This window comes from Notothenia rossii, assembly GCF_949606895.1.
Source record: "Notothenia rossii genome assembly, chromosome: 2".
In the NCBI taxonomy this organism is placed as follows: Eukaryota; Metazoa; Chordata; class Actinopteri; order Perciformes; family Nototheniidae; genus Notothenia; species Notothenia rossii.
In genome coordinates this window covers 35,873,436-35,900,596 of record NC_136904.1, presented here as the reverse complement: position 1 = coordinate 35,900,596, position 27,161 = coordinate 35,873,436, and the positions used below count along the sequence as shown (strand labels likewise).

At 41.7% G+C, this 27,161-nt stretch overlaps 1 protein-coding gene across 8 annotated transcripts in view; it reads left to right on the top strand.

The window, feature by feature from the left end:
- Positions 1-14,093, top strand: part of cep89 (centrosomal protein 89) — a 157,029-nt gene extending 142,936 nt beyond the window's left edge. For 7 of the 8 annotated variants that reach the window (XM_079667242.1, XM_079667244.1, XM_079667246.1 and 4 more), the window contains one exon: positions 12,959-14,093. In XM_079667242.1, the coding sequence (XP_079523368.1) occupies positions 12,959-13,259 (301 nt within the window). In that variant the 3' untranslated portion in view covers positions 13,260-14,093. The remainder of the gene's footprint in view (positions 1-12,958) is intronic. The other variant, XM_079667249.1, reaches the window with a different exon arrangement.
- The last annotated feature ends 13,068 nt before the right edge of the window (positions 14,094-27,161 follow it).

Below are 27,161 nucleotides of genomic sequence, written 5' to 3'. Positions count from 1 at the left end.
ATAACATTTAGCAACTGTGAGAGGTAACACGGATGTGGTTCCTTAAGCAGTTGCTATGAACACTTACATTGTGAGTGGTAGTCATGTGATGCAGAGAAAACGTATTGCTGGAGTCTATTTCAGTTTGAACAATCTGCTGGTAATTGCATAGTTATTCAATAATGTATTAGGCAGCATGGAGTACATAACAGTCGAGTTAGTAGTATTCAGATCATTAGTATCCATCTTGTTGTTTCTTACAATGCATTAAAAACAAAAAAGGCAACAGATACAAAAGTGCATCCTCGACCCTTAACAATGCTTTTTTGATAGTTTAGTGTGTACCTATTAATTCCAGCTAAACTGAGTCACCAATAATCATTTCTAACACAACATTGCCCTTTTCTAGCTTTAAGCCTGAGATGGAGAAACAGAGCACCATCCTCTTCAAACAGGCAGGCTGTAGTTTTAAATACACATGTACAAAATGTGTGCATTCATCCATCATAATGAGTGGCTAACTGTAACTGAGTCCAGGCAGGGTAGCTAATTGCTTCAGTAGCTGACGTATGAACAGCATATGACGCAAGAGCTCATCATCAGTCATTATAACAATAACAGCCCACATAGGTAATTATGTTTCCTTGGAGCTGGACTTCTTTGTGTTATAACTATTACTCTCAGTTTTTAGGAAATGCCTCAAGACCCACCTGTTCCAACCCACATTTTACTTACTGTCCTTTACTTTATTTATTTATTTTTAAACCTTTCATTCTCTTAACCTTTTATTTTTTATATTGCCATATTTTATCCAATATGCTCCTTTAGATATCTTTTTAAAAAAAAATCCTTATAGCTTTGTGAAGCACCTTGAGATGACGTTGTCTTTAAAGTGTGCTATATAAATCAAATATATTATTATTATTATTATTATTATTATTATTATTTATGCCTCCGTCATTTCTTTGTGAAACAAGTTCATTCATAAAAACAACACGCATATATATAATGAGCGTCACGTGGATGGCCAGAATTAATAGAACTTCAACACAAATATGAAAGGACAACATCAAAATGCGCTCATCAAATTGAACATTGTGCTGAATAAAGCTATAGAGAGGCGAAGTCCCGCCCATGGGACCTTATTTCAGAAAAAGTACGTATTGAAGTCAATGGAGAGAGAAAACTTATCTTTCGATCCCGTTTGAATTGTGCCACAAATTAAACATGATGTTTGTCAATATTAAAAAATAATTTCCATGTCAAAAAAGTCACAGTTTGTCGTAAAACTGTTGAAATATAAGACTATGAAAAATACGCAATTAGAAAGACTACAAATCCCAGAATCCCGGTCCCGCATGCTGGCTCTTACGGAATCGACTAACTCCCCTTTTGTGTATGTACAGCTCTCAACATGCCCAGACTTGTAGTGATTTTCACCTCTTTTAATACTTTTCGCCTCATTCTGAAAGAAAGAAGTGAAATGTGCTAACGTGATGGCCGTCTTGGTGTGTGGTGCGGGAGATGTAGTTCATTGAGCTGTTTCACACAAAAACAAATGTTGCTTCACAGTTTTACTACACATTTTTATTTTTTTGAATAAATTGGATATATTGGCAAAACCCGTTGTAATAAAGGAAGAAGTTTGCCAGGCACAAATGGTCATTTTAAGCAGCAAATTTCAAACCATAAAACAATTTGGTCACAGGCACCTTAAAAAAACAAACACGAAATTACCCAAGTCATCAACAGCTAAACTAAAGGCGAAAAAGTGTCAATGGTGGACTTGAGTGGCCTCAGCCGGACCATTAGCCGATGACCATAACCTTCTAGGGGCAAGAGGCAATATTTTTTGAAGTTATGGTGAAGCTAACAGATATTCGGGACAAGACAACCCCTTATGTGCAATGGTCATTGTTTGTTTTCCGATTAGCAACTTCAGATAGATATATAGATAGATCGATAGACAAGATAGATAAGTACTTTATTGATCCCAATTTGGGAAATGTTTGCGTTGCAGTAGCATAATGGAATGGAGTTAAGAGAAAACTTCTTTGATGTATATCTGCATGATTTCACACATATCTGTTGATGTCTGTCAATTAATAACCAATGGGTTGCGAGATTTGACTTGACCTACCTAAAAACAACCAAAGCCAGCTCAAACGTTATTCAAAAATAATACAAACGGAAATAAAAATTCAAGCTACAAAAGTATTTTTCAATTGCCTACTGTACAGATTCATTTTGGAATTGGGGCGATTTTCATCATAACAACTAAACTAGACCTGACAAAAATGTCCTGCTTGATTTTCAAGAGGAAAAGCTTTCACTGGACTATGGATAAAGCTTTTCTTTTTTTAAAAGAGCGTTATCAATCATTTGTTAAATGAACCAAATTACGTTATTATCATTTCCCAACATGGCTATAATGATTTTCCTGTCAGCTAAAATGTGTCAAAATTGTGTTGTGTTTTGTGGTCAGTATTGTGAAGTTGAAGACATTTTACACATTACAACTGTTGGAAGATATAATATTCAATTCATTGTATGTATTAGAAATTATTATTATTAGTGAAAATAGCCATCTGTTGATAAAGTACCAGAGTATCAAACAGGTCTTCCTTGGGTTAATAAAATGGTTGGTGTGGCTAATTAAAACTTCAGGTTAGGGCAGATTGTTCAATGTTTTATTGGGCTATAAAACTACATTTAGTGGGAAATGAACACATATGTCTACTTAATACAGGCAGTTCACATTTTAAGACAACTACGATCATTTTATAACCATAGTGCCACTCAAATATCATCCATCTCTCCCTGAAATAGCCCCATTCCTTTCATTGTCACAATAAAAAGCTGTCCTGGAAGAAAAACACCCAGAAAATCAAGATTGATTATCATCAGTTGAGCTTGAATGTGTGAACACTTCCAAGTCTCAGCCTTTGACAATCATACACTCTGACAGATATTCCCACGCGATCTGAATGCAGTGCTACACCCTGGCTGAGCCCAGTGATTGCTGCCTCATTTAGAAACACTCCACTTATTCTTGCATTGTGCCTTGTGAGTAAATTTGATGAAAAAGTGCTGTTGTGCTTTGTTGGAGCACAACGTGTTTTGAAAACCACCTCGGCTCCGCGTGTCCTTTTGATGAGCTGTTTTAAATCATAAAAGGAAGGAACTCAAAAGCACCAGGATATTAGTTAAACAATCATCTGTTTTAATGGTAAAACACAACAATACAAAAATACAGAGTATTCTGGGCTTAATTCTACTACCGTGCGATACGGATATCAGAGACGGTCAGTCAGAAGGGCATCAAGCATAAAAATATCACAACCTTTATACACAGGTGGGCAGGAGTTCTGTCGCCTGCTACTCCCTAGCTATTTGTTATTGGTGATTTCACTTCTGGGCGAGCTAGCCAGTGAGTTCTCCATTGGCCGGTTTCACTTCTGAGGCGGGACCCCAGAAAAATGAGTCAGCAGTTGTTGATTCCATCTGTTGCTACATCTCCTGTGTGTGTGTGTGTGTGTGTGTGTGTGTGTGTGTGTGTGTGTGTGTGTGTGTGTGTGTGTGTGTGTGTGTGTGTGTGTGTGTGTGTGTGTGTGTGTGTGTGTGTGTGTGTGTGTGTGTGTGTGTGTGTGTGTGTGTGTGTGTGTGTGTGTGTGTGTGTGTGTGTGTGTGTGTGTGTGTGTGTGTGTGTGTGTGTGTGTGTGTGTGTGTGTGTGTGTGTGTGTGTGTGTGTGTGTGTGTGTGTGTGTGTGTCTGCCCTCAGGCAGATCCCCCAATCAATGCTTTGGAGTCATGACAGAATGCACACCCATTCCCCTTTAACACACACACACACTGTTTAAACCAACTACTCCAAAATGTTGTGGCAATTTAGCACTCATAACATGAAAGAATAAAACAGATAAATCAATAAAACACAAACACAGGTATAGTTGATAATCACATATAGCTACTGCAATGAATACACACATCTTTATCCTGCAGCCCCTCACACAAATGTCACATGTCTTTCTTTATGAAAGCTATACTTGTAAATGTTTAAACGTCATCGTCCCATGACGGCCATAGGATTAGTTAACTAACAAAAGTTAACTGTTCTTGTAGCCTAAGGCCATCTCTGAATTTCCTCTCACCTCGAAGTCAGCTCAATTGGAATGAATACATCTATTGACAATTCAGACCGACCATTGTCTCTTTAACTGTGTGACCCAATCGTCTCCAGGCCTCTTATGAGTTTTGCAAGAAATTAACGCACATACATTTCTCTCGTTAATTAATTTAAGTTTACAGATCATACAAAAAGACTCTTACAGATAATCTACTGAGTTCTGCCCTTGAAAGCCCAAAATTACTTTCTGAAAAACATTTATCAATGGGTAATCATTTTACTCAAGGTAGAAGTCACAGGTTATACTGTACCTTACCTACTTAGAAATAACTAAAAAAACACCCTTTTGATTATAAATAAAAGTGGAAGAAAAGACTATTGCGCTAATCTACTTTTAATTAAAATGGGACATCGTTTTAAGAATATATAAAAAACCTCTCTATAATTAAGAGGAAAAAATGTAATTTGTCCATTCAAATTTAACACACATGAATATATACACACATAAAAACACACATATATTAGTGATAACATAATTCAACACACTTCTTATATATCAGGTGACATTTAAAAAGGAATATACCAGAAATACGCTGTATTAAACTTTCTGCTATAACACGTTACTTTAATACTTCAGCTTCAGCTAAAAAGATCCCTACAAACAAGATGAATGCCAGTATGGCACACTGATTTCAAAGCAGTTTTATTTATAAACTTTAATTGCAGAAAGCGTTGTTCTGGCCACAATTGAATGTGTTTTAGTGTGTGAGAGAGATGTATTGGAGTGTATTATGACAGGGTTAAACACTGCAAATCAAAAATACATAGCATGCCAACTCAGCCAATAGTGCATGTCATAGACAACGATGGAAACGCCAATATGCTAAATTGCATGCTAAAACCCCACTTTATCAGCTAGATCGAATTTACTAATGTGTTGAGCCAAAGGCTGTTTATTCAGCACATTCCAGTTAAACCTGCTTGCAATTTGTTGTTTGTACTGTATGTGTACCCCTGACAACAGCAAACGGGTAGAGATGAAAAAATTCCTTGCAGCTTTTGGTACAGTAGAGCTGGTGTGCAAATTGCCTCTGTCACAATGCTAGTCAGTGCTGTACTGTCACCGCAGCATTAAGGGATGGTTAAGTGTAGCACCAGTAGATTGTGGTTGGAATGCCCCCAGTTTGGAGAACCTGCATAACAACAATGCATTGTACTGCTCTGGAGAAGGCAGCAGCAAAACATAATCTAGCCACCTAAATAAAGGGTCATTTAAAAAGAAGTGTAGGCAAACGCTATGTGATGGATAATGTGCAGCAAGCCACATATTAATGAGAAAATAACCTTGACCTGGCGAGCAGGATCCCGGAAACGGAACATATAGTCCATTCTACTGAGTTCGAGGTTTTCTGTAACTGGCCAAGTCTTTTCACATTTTATTTTCCATTTACCCGTCTGGTAACATAGTAACAACATTTACTTCCTGTCAGTCTTCTTCTGCTGATTCCTCTGACATTCAGCTCTTTCTTGTTCTTCTTTTTCTTTTCTTTATTGGAGGACAATTCAGCTACAGGTTTTAAGCTTTCAACAAATATAACTCATCATGCTATAAACGAAAGGGATTTCTGTCATGCCACAGCAGGGGTTAAAATGACCGCACTCCTAGCGGCGGATTGATATGACTGCACACGGACCATTGATCAGAGCATCCTTAGTAACAGTCTTCTATGCTTAGCAGCGGTCTGCTAACGGAAAAGAGCAGAAAGCTGAATGTCCAAATTGACCAATCAGCATCAAGTATTCAACTTATGTGTGTCATAAATTGTGACAAATTCTTCATAAATTCAGCCAGGCGAATGCCAAACTATTTTAAATACTAAAGTCACACAACAGCACACATGTAACAATCGAGGCAGCAGTAGAGCAACAACCCCCTGTGTTCTGCAGGTAACAATTCTGTTAACTATCAAAAGAGTCTGGTGGCTTCAAATCGAGTGTAGATAACAGCTTCATTCCCCTGTTGAAAAGGGGTGTCTGATGCCAAGGCAAAGCATGGAAAATATTCTAAATTGAATTAGATTTTTTTGAAAGTGGCTAAAATGTATTTTCCTGCTGATCACGTCAACGGAAGAACACTGTTTGCAGATTTAAGTAAGGACCATAGTTAAGTAGTATATTTTGTTTTACTCTTCTCAGTTTTCTTCACCCCTGTAGCAGTAGTCATCACACTTGGATAAGTAACATACTAGAACCCAGTCGTAGAATGTGTCAGATACTTGGCACACAGGCTGCCCATTAGTAAGATTGCTAGTTGTCAGTGCTAAAACTAGTTTTACATGACAGGAACACATTTGATTACATAATACATAATGTAGTGCTGTTTGCCAGTACAGACACACACACTTCAACTTTACTTAGATTAATTCCAACACGTAATACAACTGAGTGAATTGTTTTCTCTGTGCTTGGATAGAAAGTAGAGTTTTCACATTTCGGCATTACTGGATAAATGTATAGCAAGATGGTTTGTTGCATCAAAAGGTTTTGATTTAAAAGCATCCCTATAATGTTTTTTGGGGGTTACCCTTTCCTGTAGCTCAGTGGTTCTCAAATTTTTTCTGTCAGGCCCCCTCTTTGGAGAAAAAAAAAAGTCGGGCCCCCCCCAACACAAATAGTCAGGCTCAGTGGCGGCGCCAGAGATTTATTTTGGGGGTGCTGTGGGGTAGCTTGACGTTTCATAGAGGGTGCTCAAACATTTAGGGTTTCCCATTAATGTACCGGTCGCTACAGTGGAATTTTCTACTGCAACATTCCCCACGCAAATACACAGCAAATACACAGTGTACCAGACTGTTATAATAAAGGCTCGATAATCAGCTCACGGCATATAGGTGTAAGCAGAGGTAAAGGGGTATTTGTATAGGTGGTGTGTGAACCTTACATAGGGGGGTCCGGGGGCAAGCTCCCCCGGGAAGATTTATTTTTAAATATTGAAGTTAAATGCATCCATCTGGTGCACTTTGAGAGCAAAATTAAGAGTTCTATGGATACATCTCTCAACACCCATATGAAAAAGAACTGTAAACAGATTTACTTTTTCTTTATGGACATTTTACAAATCACTCTTTTAAACTTTATTCTTGTTTTGCTGTCATATAGTATTTCATACCTGTTTTTCATTTATTCTCTTATTTTTTATTAATTAACTTAACTATAATGATCATATAAACGTGTGCCTCGGACATAATTGTTTACATTAATGGTGACCAAAACGTTTGAGACCCACTGAGATAACACTGAGAGAGTCCTTTAGCTCACTGAGTCTCTCAGTCTCTCAGGAGAGGACTCTCCTCCACTTTGTTGTTGAAAAAACTCCTTATATCCTTTAGCGTAGCTTGCTAGCACCAGAAGCTAACAACAACGATCTCCGGTACCGGTGCGCTCTCTTTCTCTCGCTCGCACACACAAAATGGCTCGTTCCACACACACACACAGAGCCAAGCTTTAATGAAACACAGAGACCCAGACGTAATAGTAGTGTACTGCATCATATTATTTTCAAATCAATAATGTGTCAATTTATGATTTTTTTTTTTTTTAATCTTTTACACTGCTGTAGTGTGTTCTATAGGTTTTCATACATGTTAATACTTAGGAAAGGCTAAAATCCCTGTGTTCCCTCCAGTGGGGTTTCTCTCCCTCACTGCCTGAAACGTCTCCATTGGACTCCTTTTTCACTTCCATAACACTATTTAACACTAGTGCTTCTATTGGCTAGAGATTTAACACAGTTTACGTGATAGGCTAAGCCGCAGGGCTATTCAATTACAAATTCAGTTGGTCCAGATTTTATAACTACAAAATTCAGCTGGGCCAGACATTCAGCGGCCTGTAAAAAGCAGGTAATGACACATTTTAAATCAACACATATTACTGCGATGAAAAACATGCCATTTTTATTCATTGTTCATCTAACAAAGGTACGTCAAAAATAGCATAAAAACACAACAAATTAGCATTAATTTAACAGAATCTGAGGCATCTCAAAGTGCATAAAAAATAAAAAGTACCATTACATTTGTTTGCTTTAGAAGTAAAATATTCCGGTTCTTTTTTCTTAACCAGGCACATCACAAAGTGCATTTAACTGAATACAATAATAGCAGTTTTAATACATGTCTTCATACATACAAAATACAATTGGATACATATGATACATGCACATCAAAAAGTGCATTAACAAACAGTTAAAGAGCTCCAATGTAACAAAAAGAGGTAGTACTGTTGCAATACTATTTTTTCACTTTTCAAGTAATTTGACCCAGACACATTACAAAGTGCATTTAAATGAATACAAAATGAACTGTCAAACCCTTCAGTGCAGGGACGTGCACAGGTACGGGCTAATGTTGCCTGGGCAACAGCCCGTTTGCCATTTTTGTCTGACCTGCCCCCCTGGAGAGAGCGAGAGTTTTTTTTTGTTTTCTATTGTGGCTGAATCAACATGATAAGCCAACAATTAGTATTTTAGCGTCTCGCTGCGGGAAACGCACCTTGTCAGCGCTGTCATCTGCCCCCAGTCACGTGACTTTGTTTACAATCTGCCTGGCGTTAGAGTATAGGGGACAAACCAGGGGACTTTACTTCCTCTTGACACCGTCGGTTATTTACAAAAAAAAACACCTAAATATACTTGTTATTGTGCTTCTCTCTTTCTGTGTCTTTTACTCTGCTCCGTAAACTCCCTCAACGGGGCCGCTCTCTCTCTTCTCTTGATCGCCCTCTCATGGGAGAACCCTTCACTGTCCCGCTTCATTGTAGGATTTCTGCCATGTCTCTGCCACTTTAATTTGACCGTCTCTGTTAGGGACATCTCGAAGCAGTTGACCAATCACAACAGAGTCGGCCAGCTAACCAATAAGACAGAGGGTGAAAAGATGTGATGAGAAAAATGAAGACCGTTTAACATTAAATTACTGTAATCCTGCCTTCATAGAGGGTCCCATGTCATGCTTTTCTGGTTATTACCCGTCCCCTTGTGTGTTATGAAGGTTTTTCTGCATGTAAACGATCTGCAGAGTCACAAACCCTCAAAGTGGGGGGGGCGGGGGGGTGCTAGTGGAGCCTCGCAGCGCGGCAAAACTGTGGCGCGCTTACACTGTAGGTGCTGCAGAACCCTTCCCGTGTCCATTCGCGATGTCTCGCAGTCTCGCAGCAAGCAGGAAACCACACCAGTAAGCCAGCTCACACTGTCAGCTCCTCGCAGCAGCGAGCCAGTAGGCGAGCTGCCCCCCCCCCCCCCCCCCCCTCGCAGGAGCTCCAACAAGGCGTTTACGACAGAGAGTGAAATTCAGTGAATAGTACACATACTGTACTATACAGAGATGCTCTATGAGAAACCAATGTGGAATGGCCATGTCATGGGACCATTAAGTGATTCAATATAAACTTTTCCATTTAACTCATTCCAGCACTCTTCAGCCAACAACACCGGGAAATGCAACTAAACCAACTACAACCATTCTGAAGTCCATTGCTGCTTTGGGCCTCATTATTTTTCAATAACAACGCAATGCTTCAGGCACTACTTTTCCCCCCTTTAATATTGATTCACAAATTACAAACAGTGAAAAAAACAACTTGAACAATGAATCAACATAAAAATGTTTCCTGCCATTTAAACCCCTTCCAATCCAATATACAGATGTTAACCCACCTTTTGCCAAAAAATCATCTTTGTTACTTTCCTTAAATTCTCAATATACTTTCATCTCAAAGCACAGGTAGCATGCATTATTAATACTGTAGAGCAGCACTGACTTAAAAAGGCAGTTTTTAGTTTTCTTTCCCTTCGTTCTAATTCTTTTTTTTTGTCTTCCCCTTTTTTATTTTTAATAATGACATTAAGTACTTTCCTACAGTCATCCATAATTCAGCAGATTCTGTCTCATTATTTTGCAGTCTGGAATCTACCTTGTCCAGCTTAATCATTTATATAGCTTCAGTGATCCATTCTTTTTAGAGTTTCTGAGAAAAACCAATCCAGTTTTTCAAGATTACAGTCTTTGTGACAATACATAACAGGAAAAAAGATCTCCTTGGAGATGCTCTGCTGAAGTTATACACATCTCCAATGGGCATCGTTATGGTATGAGTGGAAGAAGGGCTATATCACTGTGGATCATTGCTTTCTTTGTTATGCCAAAGCATTTGCTTCAGGCGCTACTTTAGAAATAATTGGAAAGGAGATGATGCATGCAATTGTATTCCCAGCAGCAGCCCAGTGTTTTTGGATAAGAAAAGTGTTGAAGACTTAATCTTGTTCTGCACAATGTAGATACAAGTTTGAAAAGAAGCTTTGGGAGCTGCTGCAGTGTGTGTCCCCCGGGTGTCACCATTGTCTGCTGTAGACATGATGGTGCTGGCGGTCGCACAGCAGATTTAGCAGATACTGTGACACTGGTCATGATGCACTCGAAGGAATCCGCTGCAGGATTATTGCACTCTTTAAAGGTCCCATGTCATGGACATTTCTACTGATCATAATTCCATTGTTGAGGTCTACTAAAATAGATTTATATTGTGCAATTTTCCAAACTCACATTGGTTTCTTATACAGCATCTCTGTAAATGATGTGTATTCACCAGTATAGAGAACCGCAGTGACGCGTCCAAAACCCGGAAGTAAGTTAGCATTTTTACCACTTCCGGTTCCTTCGACAAAAAGCAATGCATTTTCTCCACAGGATTTTGGAAAATAGCTGGAAATAAGGTCTGTGTTTGACACAAATTGAAGAGACAGATCACATTTTGTTCTACGACGTTAAATAGCAGTGACCCCTGGTGATTTTTGAAGAGTTTACGTGTCTGAAAAACAATAGTTATTAACAAGTGGCTGAATAGGACTACAGAAGTTGTCCAGGCCGTTTTACGTCATTACACCAAACACGTAAACACTCCCGCTAAGTTTGTTTGCCCTGTTCTGATTGAAAGCAAGTACCTGCCTCCTGCAAACTGTTCAAACAAACGCTTCAACTTTTGAAGTTTTGAATATGGATCTTAAGTTGGCGTGACGTTGGAGCAGCGACCCTGCTGTAGTGCGTTTATAGCATAACGTTAGCATTTTGCTTCTGGCGACTAGATTTATGATTCGAAAATGATAAAAGTAGGGTAGACATGTGGATATTATCCGGCTGAACAAAACGTGATCCATCTCTTAAATGTGTGTCAACCACATACCTTATTTCCAGCTATTTTCCAAATTCCTATAAAGAAATTGGGAGATTTTTTTTATCGAAGGAACCGGAAGGAGTTTACTTCCGGGTTTTAGGACGCGTCACTGCGGTTCTCTATTCACTCTGTCCTAAACGGCTTGTTGGAGCTCCGGCCCCCCTCCCCCCCCCTGTGAGCCCAGTGTGCTCTGATTGGTCGGGACGTTGCGAGGCTTGTTGCTGCTCATTGCTGCTCCTTGCTGCTCCTTGCTGCTGTGAGCTGCTGCGAGGAGCGGACAGGCTTCCGGGTCGGCGATTCAGCGAGAACAAGCAAAACTCATTCTGAGCATACACAAACACTCACAGCCGAAGTAAAAACAATAAGTGTGGCTTGATATTGAGTAAGAAAAAGGTTTATAACGCTGTGAGAATGGGTCTGCGGAGAGCATTTCTCTGCGATTCCAACTCATCTATTAGCAGCGTTCAAGGAGCTCTATGCAAGTCAATGGGACTCCCTGTTAGTTAGCCAAGTGATCCTGGTGTGTGAGGTGCTCCGGGGATTGGTCCTTTTGGGTATGGGCACATCACCATACCCAGGAAGAAAACAATGGAAAAAAAAGAAATCCCCAACGAGGCGTTCTGGGGCAGCATAGACAGGTCTTTTCTTTGTTAGAGTTTTACTCGCTACAGGGTGTAATTTGAGGGTGTGTGACTCTGCAGACCGTTTACATGCAGAAAAACCTTCATAACACACAAGGGGACGGGTAATAACCGGAAAAAGTCTCAGTCTACGTTGTTTTATTCTTCTGTATTTCATTTATTTACTGTACGTATAGCCCAGAGAAGCAAATGTTTGGTATGTAATAAAGTGTTTTCCCCTGACTTTCCCCTGGAATAGTTTTTAGCAGGTGAACTTTCCAGCCACATGAGGCAAACGTGAGTAGTACATCAGGAAAAAGGATCCTGAAGGAAAACTAAAATGAACCTGGAAACAGTTAGCCTTTTAAGTGTTTTGTCAGTATATTTAATATGACTATGTTAGCTAGGCTAGCTAGCTAGCTTACAGCAGATCTGCAATAATCTTGGAAGGAATACTGTAAACAAACTGTTAAAATAAGACGACACAGCTTACATTTTGGGTAACTTTCCAAAAACACAGACTTTATAATGCGTTGTTTCAGTAAACGCTGTGCATCTTTCATCCAGCTGGTTAATATTTTCTAAATGCTGCCCATGTGTTGTGAAGTTGGTGAAGATCTTTCTTAATTTGCAACTGGTTTGGCACATTTGTGTTTTTAATTTGCATTATTTTTGAAACTGCAGCGCATTTCTCTTAATGGAAATGTGTGGTGCGTTGTTACGCATTTGCTCCTGTTGTCCAACATCTTTTTTATCCTGCTCATAACCATAACCCAAGGAGTAGAAACAATTAAGACTTAGAAAATGGATCACCAGATTGTTTTTTCTTTTAAATCATTTAGGTCCATTTTAGTTTTTCAGTCTTCATTTTTTTGTATTATGCTCTGCCTTTCTGGTTGAATTACATTTCCAGAAGTTTGTTGTGTTTTGATGTATACGTAAGTCATTGTATCGGCTCGCCTGACTGGCTTCCTTGTCTTCTCTCCTCTCTTGTCTCCTCCAGGGAAATAGAGGAAGAGTTGGAGGTGGTGTGGCAGGCAGCGACCCGGGAGAACCAGCAGATCAGGGACACTCTTTTGGACTCGAGGCCCTCTGTAGACCTCTTCAGTATTGCCTGGCCTTCTCCAGCTCAGGATGAAGCCAACACATCCGCCCAACGACAGGAGCAAAGCTCCTCACCTGTCCTCTTCACCTCTCATGAAAGCCCCGGGCTGCAGAGAAGGTCCATATTTAAATCTGACTCTGGTCACCAAAACACCTCCTTGGACGAAAAACATAAACATGGGCTGGATTTCTATTGCTAAAAGTCATAAACAATAGGGGTTCACTCATATTGGCAATATAGACTTTATTAGTTAAAGTCCTGAATGTGTCAATGTAGAGACTTCTGCTTTTGTTTCGCAAATCTCAGACTTGCTTTAAACAAACCATTGTAAGACAAGCATAATGAAACAGCTTACTTTATATAACTGCTCAATTTTGACAGTGTGGCCAAATATACCTGACATCAGTCTAAGTCAGAAAGACTGTCATTTTATCAAGGTTTTTAATCTATTGCTCTTTTTAAATTTGCCTCAGGGGTTATAGACCATGCCACATATAATAGATTAAGTTTACCCAGGAGTGGAACAAGTTGCATCATTCTGCTTGATAAAGGCATAGGCAATGTTGCCTCCTACTGGGCACATATGGTAATAGATTCTCACAGTGTTACATGGCACCGAACAGGCAGCAATGGAAAAGCTACAGGTACATTAGTATTTTCAAAATGAGTCATTTGGAGGAGATACTGTTGATTGTGCTTTAGGGAATTTCCATGTTTAAAAAACTTATTATAAAATAAAAGGGAGAACAAGTGTTAGAATACATGTTTTCTGTAGTTTTTTGTAGAATTATTAACAAAGCACTTATATACTAATAAAGGGCTGGCTTATCTAAAGCCAGTTGAGTAGCACTTGAAATGTTCTAGCTCGATGAAACCTGATGTACTTATATGATTCTGTTTTCTTCAAGTTTGTATTTTGTCGGTCGAACGCACTTATTGTAAGTCGCTTTGGATAAAAGCGTCAGCTAAATGCAATGTAATGTAATGTTTATGCACAACAAAAAGCACATCTTTAAATACATGATTGGGTTTATTTTCATGTTATAACTGATTTTTTTCAACAATCAGATATATTATGGCAAATATATTAACTACCTGATTTGCAATTAAATCTGCTTCAAACGTAGTGAAAAGGGAACAAAGTGTCATTCAATGGGACAGTTTGTATAAAATTACGGTAATTGTTTTTCTCACTTTGAAGTAGTTGTGAAACCAGTGGGCTCTTATCGTTGGGTGCTCCTTTTCAAATACATACGTAACACTAGCCATCAATTAAGAACGTGTCATGACACATAACCGTTTTCCGGCAGGATGACACAGAGACCACGAGGCAGAGTACTGTCTGCGTAGATCTACCACAGATCCCTGCTGACGGACACAGAGCAGCGTGACGGAGGTGCAGTGGCTCACCTACGTATGAAAGCTGTTAAAGGATGAGGAATATTTGTAATAGCATGGTGTAATGGCAGGCTGTGCACCCCCCTACCAATCAAAACATCCTAAATATTGCATTGAGCCTTAGGCTAATAGTGATGGGAATTACGGCTCTTTGAAGGGAGCCAGATCTTATGGCTCCGTTCCTTGCCGAGAGCCGTTCAAAAGAGCAGTTTTTTTTAAGGGGGGGGGGGGGGGGGTTAATAGGTTTAACTGCAAAATAATCACCAGGATAATGATTGACTGTATTGCCAGAAATCTACTTTTACTGACAGAAAATGTTTAACTTGCTACATCTCTCAGGCAGCCAAACTACTACTCAAGCAGCATGCGTTGCCATGCAGGGGCGGACTGGCCATCTGTAGAATCTGGAGAACCACAGAACGGCCGGTCGCAAGGGCAGCTGACGGCTGGCCGGCCCTTTAAAAAAAATTGTTTAACGTCATAATTTAAGCTACACTGATGGCCGACAGAGGGCGACAGCTGCCGCTAATGCAGTTGTGTGGTTCTTAATTTTTATCGGTCAAATAATCACACACGAAGAAGAAGAAGAAAAAAGACCGGGCGGCCACACAAAAAGAAGGGAATAGACCCCACCGCAGACAGGCAGAATGAAAAAACATGGATAAAAATCAAAGAAAACGAAAAGAAAAAGGTGGCGCCGAGAAGGCAAGAGAAAAAAAGGTGAAGTTGCCCGCAGGTAGGGTTGGGAACCGAAACTCGGTTCCAGATGAGAACCGATAAGAAAATGCCGGGTACCGGGTACCCATACAAAATACACAATTTCGGTTCTGCTTAACGGTTCCTGAATGCGGTAGACCCTGTATTCCACCAGGTCCGTCTGCGCTGCGGTGACCCGGTGGAATACATAGCGGACTGGCCATCTGTGTGTTCTGGAGAATCACAGAACGGCCGGTCGTCAGCGGGCCGTTGACGGACGGCTCGGTACGCTGACGGCCAGCATCGCCCTTCATTTTTTAAACGGCATCATGTAAGTTGCGCTGACAGGCGACAGTTGCCCCGCAGCGAGGTTCCCCCTGCCCTCCATTAGACAGTTCACAAGGTCAGTGACTTCATAACACCAAAGATGGGTCGCGGTAAACGCTCTGAAGTGAGGCTCCACTACACTAAAAAATAAAAAGACAAGGCACACTGTAATGCCTGTTAATAGCTCGCCAAAAGCATAGCTCAGTTCAAATAAAGCACAGCTATTGTTTGTATTGCATGTATATATTTTTATTTGTAAAAATGTCAGTTAAAGCTTAAAAGAATACAGATATTTTTGTTATCTAAACGTTTGACCTCTTCCTTTTACAATTTTGGAATCAAAACGGGGAATCGATAAGAACCGGAATCGATAAGCAGAACCGGAATCGGAATCGATACATTTCAAACGATACCCGTCCCTACTCTCGAGTCCCCTCTCCAGTCCCCTCTCCAGTCCCCTCTCCAGTCTCTTCTCGAGTCCCCTCTCAAGCCACCTCTCAAGTTCCCTTTTGAGTCCCCGCTCAAGTTCCCTCTCGAGTCCCCTCTCAAGTCACCTCTCGAGTTCTCTCTCGAGTCCCATCTCAAGTCACCTCTCGAGTTCCCTCTCAAGTCTCCTTTCAAGTGACCTCTCGAGTCCCCTTTCAAGTGACCTCTCGAGTCCCCTCTCGAGTCTCCTCTCAAGTCCCCTCTCGAGTCCCCTCTCAAGTCCCCTCTCGATTTCCCTCTCCAGTCTCCTTTCGAGTTCCCTCTCAAGTCTCCTCTCGAGTCCCCTCTCAAGTCATCCCTCCAGTTCCCTCTCAAGTTCCCTCTCGAGTCCCCTCTCGAGTCTCCTTTTGAGTCACCTCTCGAGTCTCCTCTCGAGTCCCCTCTCGAGTCACCTCTCGAGTTCCCTCTCGAGTCCCCTCTTGAGCCCTCTCTCAAGTCCCCTCTCGAGTCTCCTCTCGAGTTCCCTCTCGAGTTCCATCTCAAGTCCCTTCTTTAGTCCCTACTCAAGTCCCTACTCAAGTGTCATTGGAGGTTCCGCTGGGGGTCCTGCCAACTCCATGTCCTGCCCCGTTGGGGTCCCGCCGAATACCCTTCTGCCGTGGGTCCTGCCAACCCTATGTCCTGTCCCGTTGGGGGTCCCGCCAACTGTTCTTCTGCCGGGGGTCCTGCCAACCCCATGTCCTGTTCCGTTGGGGGTTCCGTTGGGAGTCCTGCCAACTCCATGTCCTGTGCCGTTGGAGGCCCCGCCGACTACTCCTCTGCCGGGGGTCCTGCCAACTCCATGTCCTGTCCCGTTGGGGGTCCCGCCGACGCCTGCTCTGCCGTGGGCTCCACTGACACCAGCCCAGGTTCCGTCCAGGGTCTCGTCTACCTCTGACCCGAAAGGGGTCCACCAGTTCCACCAGCTCCTGCCCGTTCTTGCCCTCGGGCCTGGCCCCCTGAGTCTTCCAGCCGCGGTCTTCGCCCTCAAGCCCGGCCCCCTGACTTTCACAGCTGCGGTCCTCGCCCTCGGGCCCGGCCCCCTGACTCTTCCAGCCGCTGCCTCCACCCACCCTGCTGGACGTTGTTGGACTTTTTGTGTTTTGAGGACGTCTGGGATCCGTCCCTTGAGGGGGGGGTAATGTCACGATCTGTCTGTGTTGTGTTTTGTCTTGTCTAGATCTGTCTTTGGTTTTCTGTCTGCGTTGTTTTTTGTCTTGTCTAGATCTGTCTTTGCTTTCCTGGCTGTTGTGTTTCCCTCCTACCTGTTCCCTCCTACCTGTTTTCCTGATTGTGTTCACCTGGTGCCCCTGTGTTTTCTCCTCCCCCGTCTCTTGTTTCTTTGATTAGTCCTGTGTGTATTTAAGTTCTGGTTTTTCTGTCTGTCTTTGTTAGATCCTTGTTTGTCGTTGACTATGTTCACTGGGAAGAGCTTTTAAAGGTGTTTCCTGTGAAATCTGCATTTGGGTCCTGCCTGCTTCGCTCAACCCATGACAGCAAGATGATGAAGAGAATGATGAGGGCGAGAGTTCAGATATACAGTCAGCCTCCTGCATTCATCATGAGGGACAGAGTTGAGCAGGTGGAAGAACCAGCTCAACTGGCACATACAAGTGCAAGAGGTGGGTGAGAATTATCCCTTGAACTCAGTGGCGTTTTCTCCCCCATTCTCATTGAGTATTTTACAAAGAGTGAAACAGCGCCCCCTCTATATGTTATGGTGAAAGAGTAGATTGCACTCTCTGTTGCGAGAGAAGGCTAGCCGAAATTGGCTTCCCTTGGTGAAAAGAAATCGAGGGATTGACCAATCAGATGAGGCTCACGTCATGCCTCACAATCCAATAAAATCGCATCAACTTCAGTTCGTACTGTAACTGTCATCACCGCCCTTAAAAAGCAACTGAAGCAAGTGCAATTATGGAGGGTGGAGATTTGGAGTATTTCATCAAAAATAATTTTACTAAAATTCCGCTACAGGCAGCAGCAACTAAAAATGAAATCTGATGACAGGCCAATGCCCAAACTGGAGCTGTGTACAGAGAGGAAAAAAGGAGCGAATTGGACGTAAAACTTTAAATAATAAACAGCGGATTTCTAACATTTGACATTTCATGTTGCCGGACTGGGTCAGTTTCCAGGGCTGAATTTTAGTCCCAGTCCGCCCCTGATGCCATGATCTATGGCACATTTGCATTCAGGAAAGCAAGTTCCCGTAAAGACGAGTGGATTTATGGCAGGCAGTGAACCAACGATAAAAAGAACGGCTCTCTTCAAGTAGGACTCGGTTCAAAATAATTGGATCGTTCGTGAACGTCACATCAGTATAGGGCAGGGGTCTGCAACCATTTTGACCAAAAGAGCCATTTTGCTCCTTTTTCCACAAAAAAAAATGTCTGGAGCCGCAAAACATATTTCATAGCTTGATAGCTAATAAAGTTGTATTTATTGTTATATCAGACAAAAACTACAGTTTTTTTGAATTTATTAGGCTAATTATTACATTATATAAAACTGTTAACCTCTAATAAGAAACAAAGAACTCCTATAAGGAGAATTAAAAATAATACACAGGTCTACTTTAAAATAAATTAAACACAGCACTTGGGGAGTCCTCTGCACATTTTGAAGGAAACAAATATATAATTAAAATGTGCCCACTTTGAAATAAATAAAACATATAGCTGCATCCTAAAAAGAGTTAACGGTGGGGTAGTTAAGAATGGAGAAACCAGCTCGAGTGCGCTAGAATTTGAAAATACATAACCGGAAAAAATCTGCCTCTTCCTTCAGACTTCCTTACAGAGCCCCTCCTCCAACACACACGAACGTGCACATGACCAATGAGGGCACGAGATAAGTTTGTGCACAGATGGAAGGCTGACAGGCAGGTAGGCCATCCAGTTATTTTATCCGGGCCGGCTCAGATGATTGGTCGTGCTTTTTACAGTGCAACGGCTTCCAGAGATTAATTTGTTTATGTATTTATTGTCAAAGAATGTAATATATTCATTGCTAGCGGGATGTTAAGAGCATTCCATGGAATATAACAAAAAGTGTTTTCTCAAATAAATGACATACCCCATTGAATTATGACTTAAGATTGTCAGCTGTCTTCCTCTCCCGTGTTGTTTATATATAGACAGTCTATGGTTGTTCCTCGATACGTAAAGGCTGCAGCACTTTTGACAACTTCTCTCTACATATCAAACATACCGGTAAACCAGCATCGTTTGCTGTGAAAGCATATAACTCTGTCCACGCATAATTAAATCCTGTGTTCCTCCGGTACTTTTCTTTGATTTATCCATAGTTCGCTCATAGAGCCGGGGGTCAGGTTATTCACCCGCAGGAAAAGGCGCTGGCGCGGGACCGTAGCAGGATGTGAAGCATATTTTAGTTGACCTAATTAAAACCGTTTTGTTTTTTATTTATGTGTCACAGTATCACCTCAAAATACAAGATACGAAACATTTTCAACCATGCAACAAAATATAAATAGTCCTAAAAATACTTTAATTGTATTTCCTTCTTATTTTTGTCTAAGCTCAAGGGAGCCAGAGCAGAGGGCTTAAAGGGCCGCATGCGGCTCGAGGGCTGCGGTTTGCCGACCCCTGGTATAGGGTAAATATAATCAGCAATTAACATTTGTACATATGCTTTAATCATTAGCAAATAATGGCTACATTTGAAGTGACAGCTTTGTATCTGCTCTCTAAACATTTACAAATTGTGAATGAATAATATAAGTTTCCAAAACAAAAACAGAAAAACAATCACACATTGCGACAAAACATGAACTTTGATTCCTTGTTACACATCTTAAAATTCACCAGATTGAGAAGGTGTTGGCATTAATTCACCACACAACACAGATACACACCATGATATAATTAAGGTAAATATTTGAACACTTAAAACTCTTACTGGCAGCTGCTAAGGACCAAAAACTCTTGCCAAAAGAAACGGAGAATTTCCGTTTAGAAACTGTGGTGGTTCTGGGTGCTGTGATTGTTTCATAGTAAATGTTTGCATGGAAATATTTGTACACAGCATGTTCCATGATAGCACAAAGAGCCGGCACATGTTCAGGTAGGGCAGCAGGTGAAAACAGGACCGATGTAGACTCGCTGTTGGAGGGCCTGTTAAGCCACCCCAACCCCACACTCGTTGGTTTGGAACAGCCCCATTTATACGGGAACGCAAATGAAACAAATTCGATATCAATATAGGCCCATTCCCAAACCGCCCCCTACACCCTACCCCTACCCCTCCGTTTGCGCGTTCACGCGGAGGGTCCGCCATATTAAGGGCTGTTCCAAACCAACGAGTGTGGAGGGGGAGTGGGCTATCAAGCCCTCAAACAGCGAGTCTGTAGCGGTGCTGACTTGAGACAGGTCTCCATAGCAGGACTTTTTTTTCTGTTGTGGCCTGAATAAACATGATAAGCCCACAATTAGTATTGTGGAGTCTCGCTGTGATAAAACACACCTTGTCAGCGCTGTCATCTGCCCCCAGTCACGTGACTTTGTTTACATTCTGACAGCTGAAAAGCAAAGGAAAGCCCTCCGAGTCCGGTCCGGCCTCATATGGCTATGGTGATCATGTCCCCGGAAATGTACCCGTTTTTAAATATGCTTTTATTGATTTTGAGTTGTCTCATGGAAGTTAGAGTATAGGGGACAAACCAGGGGGCTATCCTTCCTCTTGACACCGTCGGTTATTTACAAAAAAAACACCTACATATGCTTGTTATTGTGCTTCTGTCTTTCTGTGTCTTTTCATCTGCTCCGTAAACTCCCTCACCCCTCTCTCTCTTTTTTTTTTATCGCCCTCTCTCACATACGGGAGAACACTTAATTGTCCCGCTTCATTGTAGGATTTCTGCCATGTCTCAACTTAAGTTTGACCATGCATCTCTGTTATTAAGTTATGGAATACTAAATAAATAAGTAATTAGATACCATACCGTTACTGCGCTCATAAAGAATGATACAAATGAGAATAATGCGTATTGAACTGGTTTAATCAATTAGTGAGTTTATTTAAGGCACAGCAGTTACAATGGTCAAACTACATTAAAACAGAATTGTCCGCATTTTGTCTTTAATAGTTACTGTAAGGGAAACTTCTGAAGCAATGGAGAGTCAGGACTCAGAGAGACACGAGGAGAGTTGGAGCTTTGATGTCAAACACTGATGGTTTATTTGGAGTTACGGCCGGAAAATTCACATCACAAGTCCAAGAGCCAGAGGGTCTGACTTCACGGTAGTTGTCAAATCTCAAGAACTCTACCCCAGACCCATGTATTTAGCTAGTTCAGAGAGAATAATCAACATGCTGCATCACAAGATAGAATCATAACACCTCTATCAGCTGACGCCAACAGGCAGGAACAGGGAGACAGAATACTGAGAGCACAGAAGCCAAGGTTACAGGTGCGTGTGCTCAGTCAGGACAGTTTGAACTGATAAACTGGGTCAAAGTTATGGGCCTTGGAAAATATTTCCCCAACAGTTACCAACATTAGATATTTTTTATAGTTTAGAGCAGGGGTCGGCAACCCCTGGCACGCGTGCCAGCATTGGCACGCGGCACCGTAACCAGTGGCACATTAGGAATAAGTGGAATAAGTGTGCAATAATATTTAAATTGTATTTTCGGATCCCGATCGAGACCGCCGCCAGAGCGCGTCTACCTGCAGAAGGAAGCCATGCACGCAACGCAGCCCCGCTCTCTTTAACTCCAGGTGACTTTCTGCCGCTTTCCTCCGTGGTGCAGTGCTGATCGTCTCACCACAGAGGAAAGCACTTCACAAATTGCAGTAGGCCTACCCATAAGGAGCTGTACAAATGCCGCAGTTTTTGCGTCTGTGTCTTTAGTTGAAAGCCCAGTGGCGATCTGCTCATCGAAATAATATGCTACAAAGGGGCGGACTGGGCATCTGTGTGTTGAACTTTCCTGTCGGCTCCCAGACCGTAGTCGAGGAGGAGGGCAGACGCAACAAGCTTCAGGTTCAATAACCCACTTTAGCTTAAATGACTGGAGAGAGGCGAGCTCTTCTTGGGAGGCCGTTGCATTTATTTAGCTGTTCTTCTGTTTCACAAAATACATCACAGACCTCTGTTTATCTGCTGCTTCGTTTCACTTACAGAAACATACACACGTTCCCTCACTGTCGCTCTGCCATCCACACACACACATGCAAAAGCCACACCCCTCTCTCTCTCTCTCTTAAAGGGACAGCGATCCCATCTCACTTTGTATGACCCTAATATCATAACATGTGTGTTCTGGAGAATCACAGAACGGACGATTGTCCTTATTATTATGCCGTATAACCCAAATATTTATATGTGGTAAATGTGTAAGTTTCGTTGACAGGTCCACACACTGCTTCCTCGCAGCGAGGATACCGCCCCCCCCCCCCCCCCCGTTGATAATTCTCGATCGTCGGCACGCTGATAACAATTTTTTTTTTAAATGGCACTTCATATCAAAAAGGTTGCCGACCCCTGGTTTAGAGCAATAGCCCCTCCAAATGGCTGTGCACGTCCCTGCTCCATAGATATATATAAACAGTGTTTATATATATCTATGCCAGTCTCCACCTGACCGGAGTCACGCTGTGTGTGTCCGTCAGGAAACAAGCTGTTAACAAGTAGTTCCAGCAAACATCCACTGATAAACTACGATGATAATAAACTCATGATAGCCTCATATGTTTTAACTTAGGATCATACCTGTGTTTAGTCTAGAAAAAGGTAAATGTGTGCATTTTATTATAAAGTTGTGTTTATTTACAGACTTTTGCAAAAACTAAGAAGCTTATAAACATCAGGTTTAAAACTAAAAGAGCTTTACAAAAAAGTAACACAATGAAAGATGTTTGGAGTTTTATTTGAGTTATTAATTTAAATGTTTAGTCCAAGACAGGGGTTTTCAAAGTGTGGGAAGGTGAGCCTCCCCTCAGAGAACATAAGAACAGCCGCGCCCCCCCTCCCAATTATTATTGCTGTTATTATTATTATTGTTGCTATAATGCAGGGGTATTCAATTGCATTTCAAAGAGGTCCAGTAAGAGAAAATGTAATTAAATGCTGTTTTCGCTGTCTACCTTCCGCCATTTGAAATTACTCCGACTGCTTCTCTCCTCTTGTCTCGTCTCTGTGTTTGAAACTATCCTGCAGACTGCACCGATTTGATTGGCTGAGTAGCGTCACCTCATTAAAACATTAAACAATAACTTTTTTAAACCTTTTTATTTTTATGTTTTAAACATATTGTATAAAACTCCCCCAATACTTGGACTATTCCTTGCACCCCTCTAGAATAAGCCCGAATGGTCTCAACCATATTGCATCAGTAACGTGCACTTGTTGTTATAACAAGATCGCAAGGACACTGGTAGCGATCGGGAAATTGAGTGTTGTTCAGTTTGTGTGTTGTGGAACATGCGTGTGCCGTGCATGAAAATATACTACACACCCAATTACAATTGCACGTTCAATTCACTACCCTGGAAGTTAATACAGTTGTTAAAGTTGGAACAGCCTGTGGACAGCCGTTCTTCCTTGCATGTCAGTCGCCGACATCTCCTTACAGAGGACAGGCACATCTAGCTGCAGCACGACCCGTATATTTCCGCACGCCGTGTTGTCAAGACATTTTTTTTTTTAACATTTTCAACATCGTGGATACATCCCTATATGCTCCTGGCTGTTATGCAAAGTGCGTTGCGGTGGAGATTTAATGGAACTCAGTAGTAGACAGCTTCCTTTAGCCTTCATTAGGCATATTTATTTATCGTGGTAGGAGAGATGCGGTTGTGCTGCCGCTCAGCTCTCGATCCAAACAACATCTGAACGGATAAGGTAGAGGCCACATGTAGTGCAAGGTATAGTCAGTGACGTCACGTCCTGCAGACAACATTGCCCTCTGCAGGACACAATGAGCAAGGGCGCACATAATTGTACAACATTTAACACCCCCACTCGATCCTAGCTTATTGTGGTACATTTTCATAACAGAATACAAACAAAATAAATATTCTCCCCATTTGGCCATCAATACAAAATAAACAACAAAAATACAATGGCACATATATGCATTTCTTGCACTTTAAGTGCCAAACAAATACTGAGCAAACTTTTTCAGTTGTAGCTTAGTGGCTGTTTTTGTCATTAGGTCAGCTACCATGTTGTCAGTAGGACAATATTCCAAAGATATCCTCCCACTGTTCACAGTTTCTCGGATAAAGTGATATTTAATATCGATATGTTTGCACCTCTGCCGATTTACTGGATTTCTTGCAAGTGCAATAGCTCCTTGGTTGTCATCATAAACCTTGGTTTGCCCATATTGATACTCATCAATACCCTTGAGTAGCTGTTGTAAATACATACACTCCTGTATGGCTGACGCTAAGGCCATGTAATCTGCCTCGCAGGTAGACAGTGCAACTGTTGGTTGTTTTCTACTCTTCCATGAAATGATTGAGCTTCTCTCACTCAGACTGGCACAGTACCCTGTGGTGCTACGTCTGTCTGTAACCTCTGAGGCCCAGTCTGCATCACTATGGACTATTAGGGCCAGTTTACCTGCGTCATCCTTTTTAAAGCATAATCCACGGTCTGTTGTACCCTTAAGATACCTGAACACATGCTTCACAGTGCTCCAATGCTCTTCACTTGGTGCAGCAAAATGCTGGGAAAGTTTACTGACCACAAAACTTAAATCTGTTCTAGTGCATGTAGCCAAATAGATCAGACTTCCTACTGCCTCTCTATACATCCTTGGCTCTTCCATCTTTTCAGCATTTTCTGTGTATTCAAGTTTAGACTCACATGGGGTTTCTCTGACCCTACAATCTTGCATTCCAAATCTGGAGAGGATTTTGTTCACATACCTTTCCTGTGACATTGTGACTTGACCCTCTGACTGGTTAAAATCTATACCAAGAAATGTTTTTAATTTCCCCAGGTCTTTCATTTTAAACCTATCATTGAGCATTATTTTGACACTTTTCAGAATCTCCTCATTGTTAGCAGCAATTATCAGATCATCAACCCATACAATCAGAATCACTTTTTCGTTTTGTTTGTCCCTTGTGTATTGACAGTGATCAGCAGGATTTTGTTCAAAACCATTTTCAGTGAGATATGCATGTAACAGAGCATTCCAGTTTCTGCCTGACTGCTTTAGATCATATAGGGACTTCTGTAATTTGCATACTAACTTTTCTCCAGTTTTTGACTTTTTCTCATAACCTTCAGGTTGTTCCAAATAGACCTCACAATCAATGGGTGCATGCAGGTATGCAGTTTTCACATCCATTTGGTGTAAAACTAAATCTTCCTGCACTGCCTTTTGCATGACAACTCTAACAGTTGTCATGTCAGCTGTAGGTGAGAAAGTTTCCTCATAGTCAATGCCTTGATTTTGGCTGTAACCTTTTGCAACAAATCTTGCCTTATACTTGTCTGACCCATCAGTATCACACTTGAGAGTATAGACCCACCTACCCCCCACTGCCTTTTTGCCGAGAGGCAACTGTGTGATCTTGAATGTGTCATTCTCTTCTAGTGACTGCATCTCGTCATTCATTGCATTGATCCACTGCCGTGACTTGGTTGACCCTATGGCCTATTGTAATTTTGTGGTATGTCACAAACTGCTCTATAACAAGAGTCTACACATGTTACCAGTTGGTCTACTGTATCCTCAGTCTCATAATCCTGTAAGTGCATTGGCTTTCTCCTAGTTCTAGGTGGGTTCTTTTTAGCCTCACTCTCAGTGCCTGGCTGTTCAGATTCAGCCACAGAAACATCACCTTGAACACTTTGACCTGATGCATTTCCCATTCTTTCATCAACATTTTCCTCATTGTCAAGGACCCTGGGGTGTACCTCTCTGTCCTGACATTCAATGTGTGACCCAGGTGTCTGTGTTTCTTTCTCTTTGGCTGTCTTGTTTGTGAATTTCACCAACCTGTGTTTTTGGACCTTATCTGTGTCTGGACAGTACACAAGATAAGCTGGACTGTTCTTATCATATCCAATAAAATTGCCCTGCTCACATCTGGAATCTAACTTCCCCTTCTCTTGTGTGTAGGCAAAACACACAGATCCAAGTGTCTGAAGTTTGGACATGTCTGGCTTCTTGTCTGTGAGCATCTCATAAGATGTTTTCTTTGAGCGATTACTGTAACACCTGTTTCTTACATAGGCTGCCGTCTGTACAGCATAATTCCACAGTGTGTCTGGCAACTTACTGTCTAACAGCATACACCTGCCCATTTCATAGAGGGTTCGCCAACCTCTCTCTGCTGTGCCGTTTTTGGTGAGGTGAATAGGGTGCAAATGTCTCATGTCTAATCCTATTTTTGGTTAACAGTGATTTGAATTCTCTATTAGTAAATTCGCCACCGTTGTCTGAACGTAAACATTTTACTTTTCCATAAGGTGCTGAGTCTGCCAAGAACCTCTCTGTGGCATGTATTGCATCACTTTTGGATTTGAGAAAATAAACAGTTATGGCACCCGAATAGTCGTCCGTAAAAGACTGTGCATATTTGTGCCCTTCTAAGCTTGGGGTTCTCATGGGACCGGCTAAATCAGTGTGGACCAGCTGTAAAGGTTCTGTAGCCTTTCTGTCTGGCTCCCTATTCCTTGTCTGGGTGAATTTTCCTTTCGTACAAATTTCACACAGCTGTGCAGGCCTGTCTGCACTGCCTCTTATCTCCATGCCTTTTACCACACCCAGTAACTTTTGTACATCCTCATAATTGCAATGTCCCAAAATGTCATGCCAAATTTGCATGTCGTGGCAAACATTACATTTATCAACATTTTTCTGAACAGTTGGCAAGTAAAACAGATTACAACTTTCATGGAAGTCAAACCGGTTGTTACCACTCTTGGTGATCATGTGGCTGTCCCCCTTCTTGAAAGTGACTGTCGCTCCTCCATTTGTTGCTCTTGCCACTGAGAAGATATCGTGTGGATATGTCGGCATATACAGTGCCTCATGTGCTCTCTGCTGACGTCCATCGTTGTCTAGCAGATAGATCAGCGCTGTCCCTCTGCGTTGCGCCATCCCGCTGCATTTGGTCCCATCCGCCAGCTCGATTGAATGGGTGTCGGGCTGGAATGTGTTGTCAAAGCTCTTGAACTTGGCGATATCACTCACTATGTGGGATGTCGCTCCGGCGTCCACC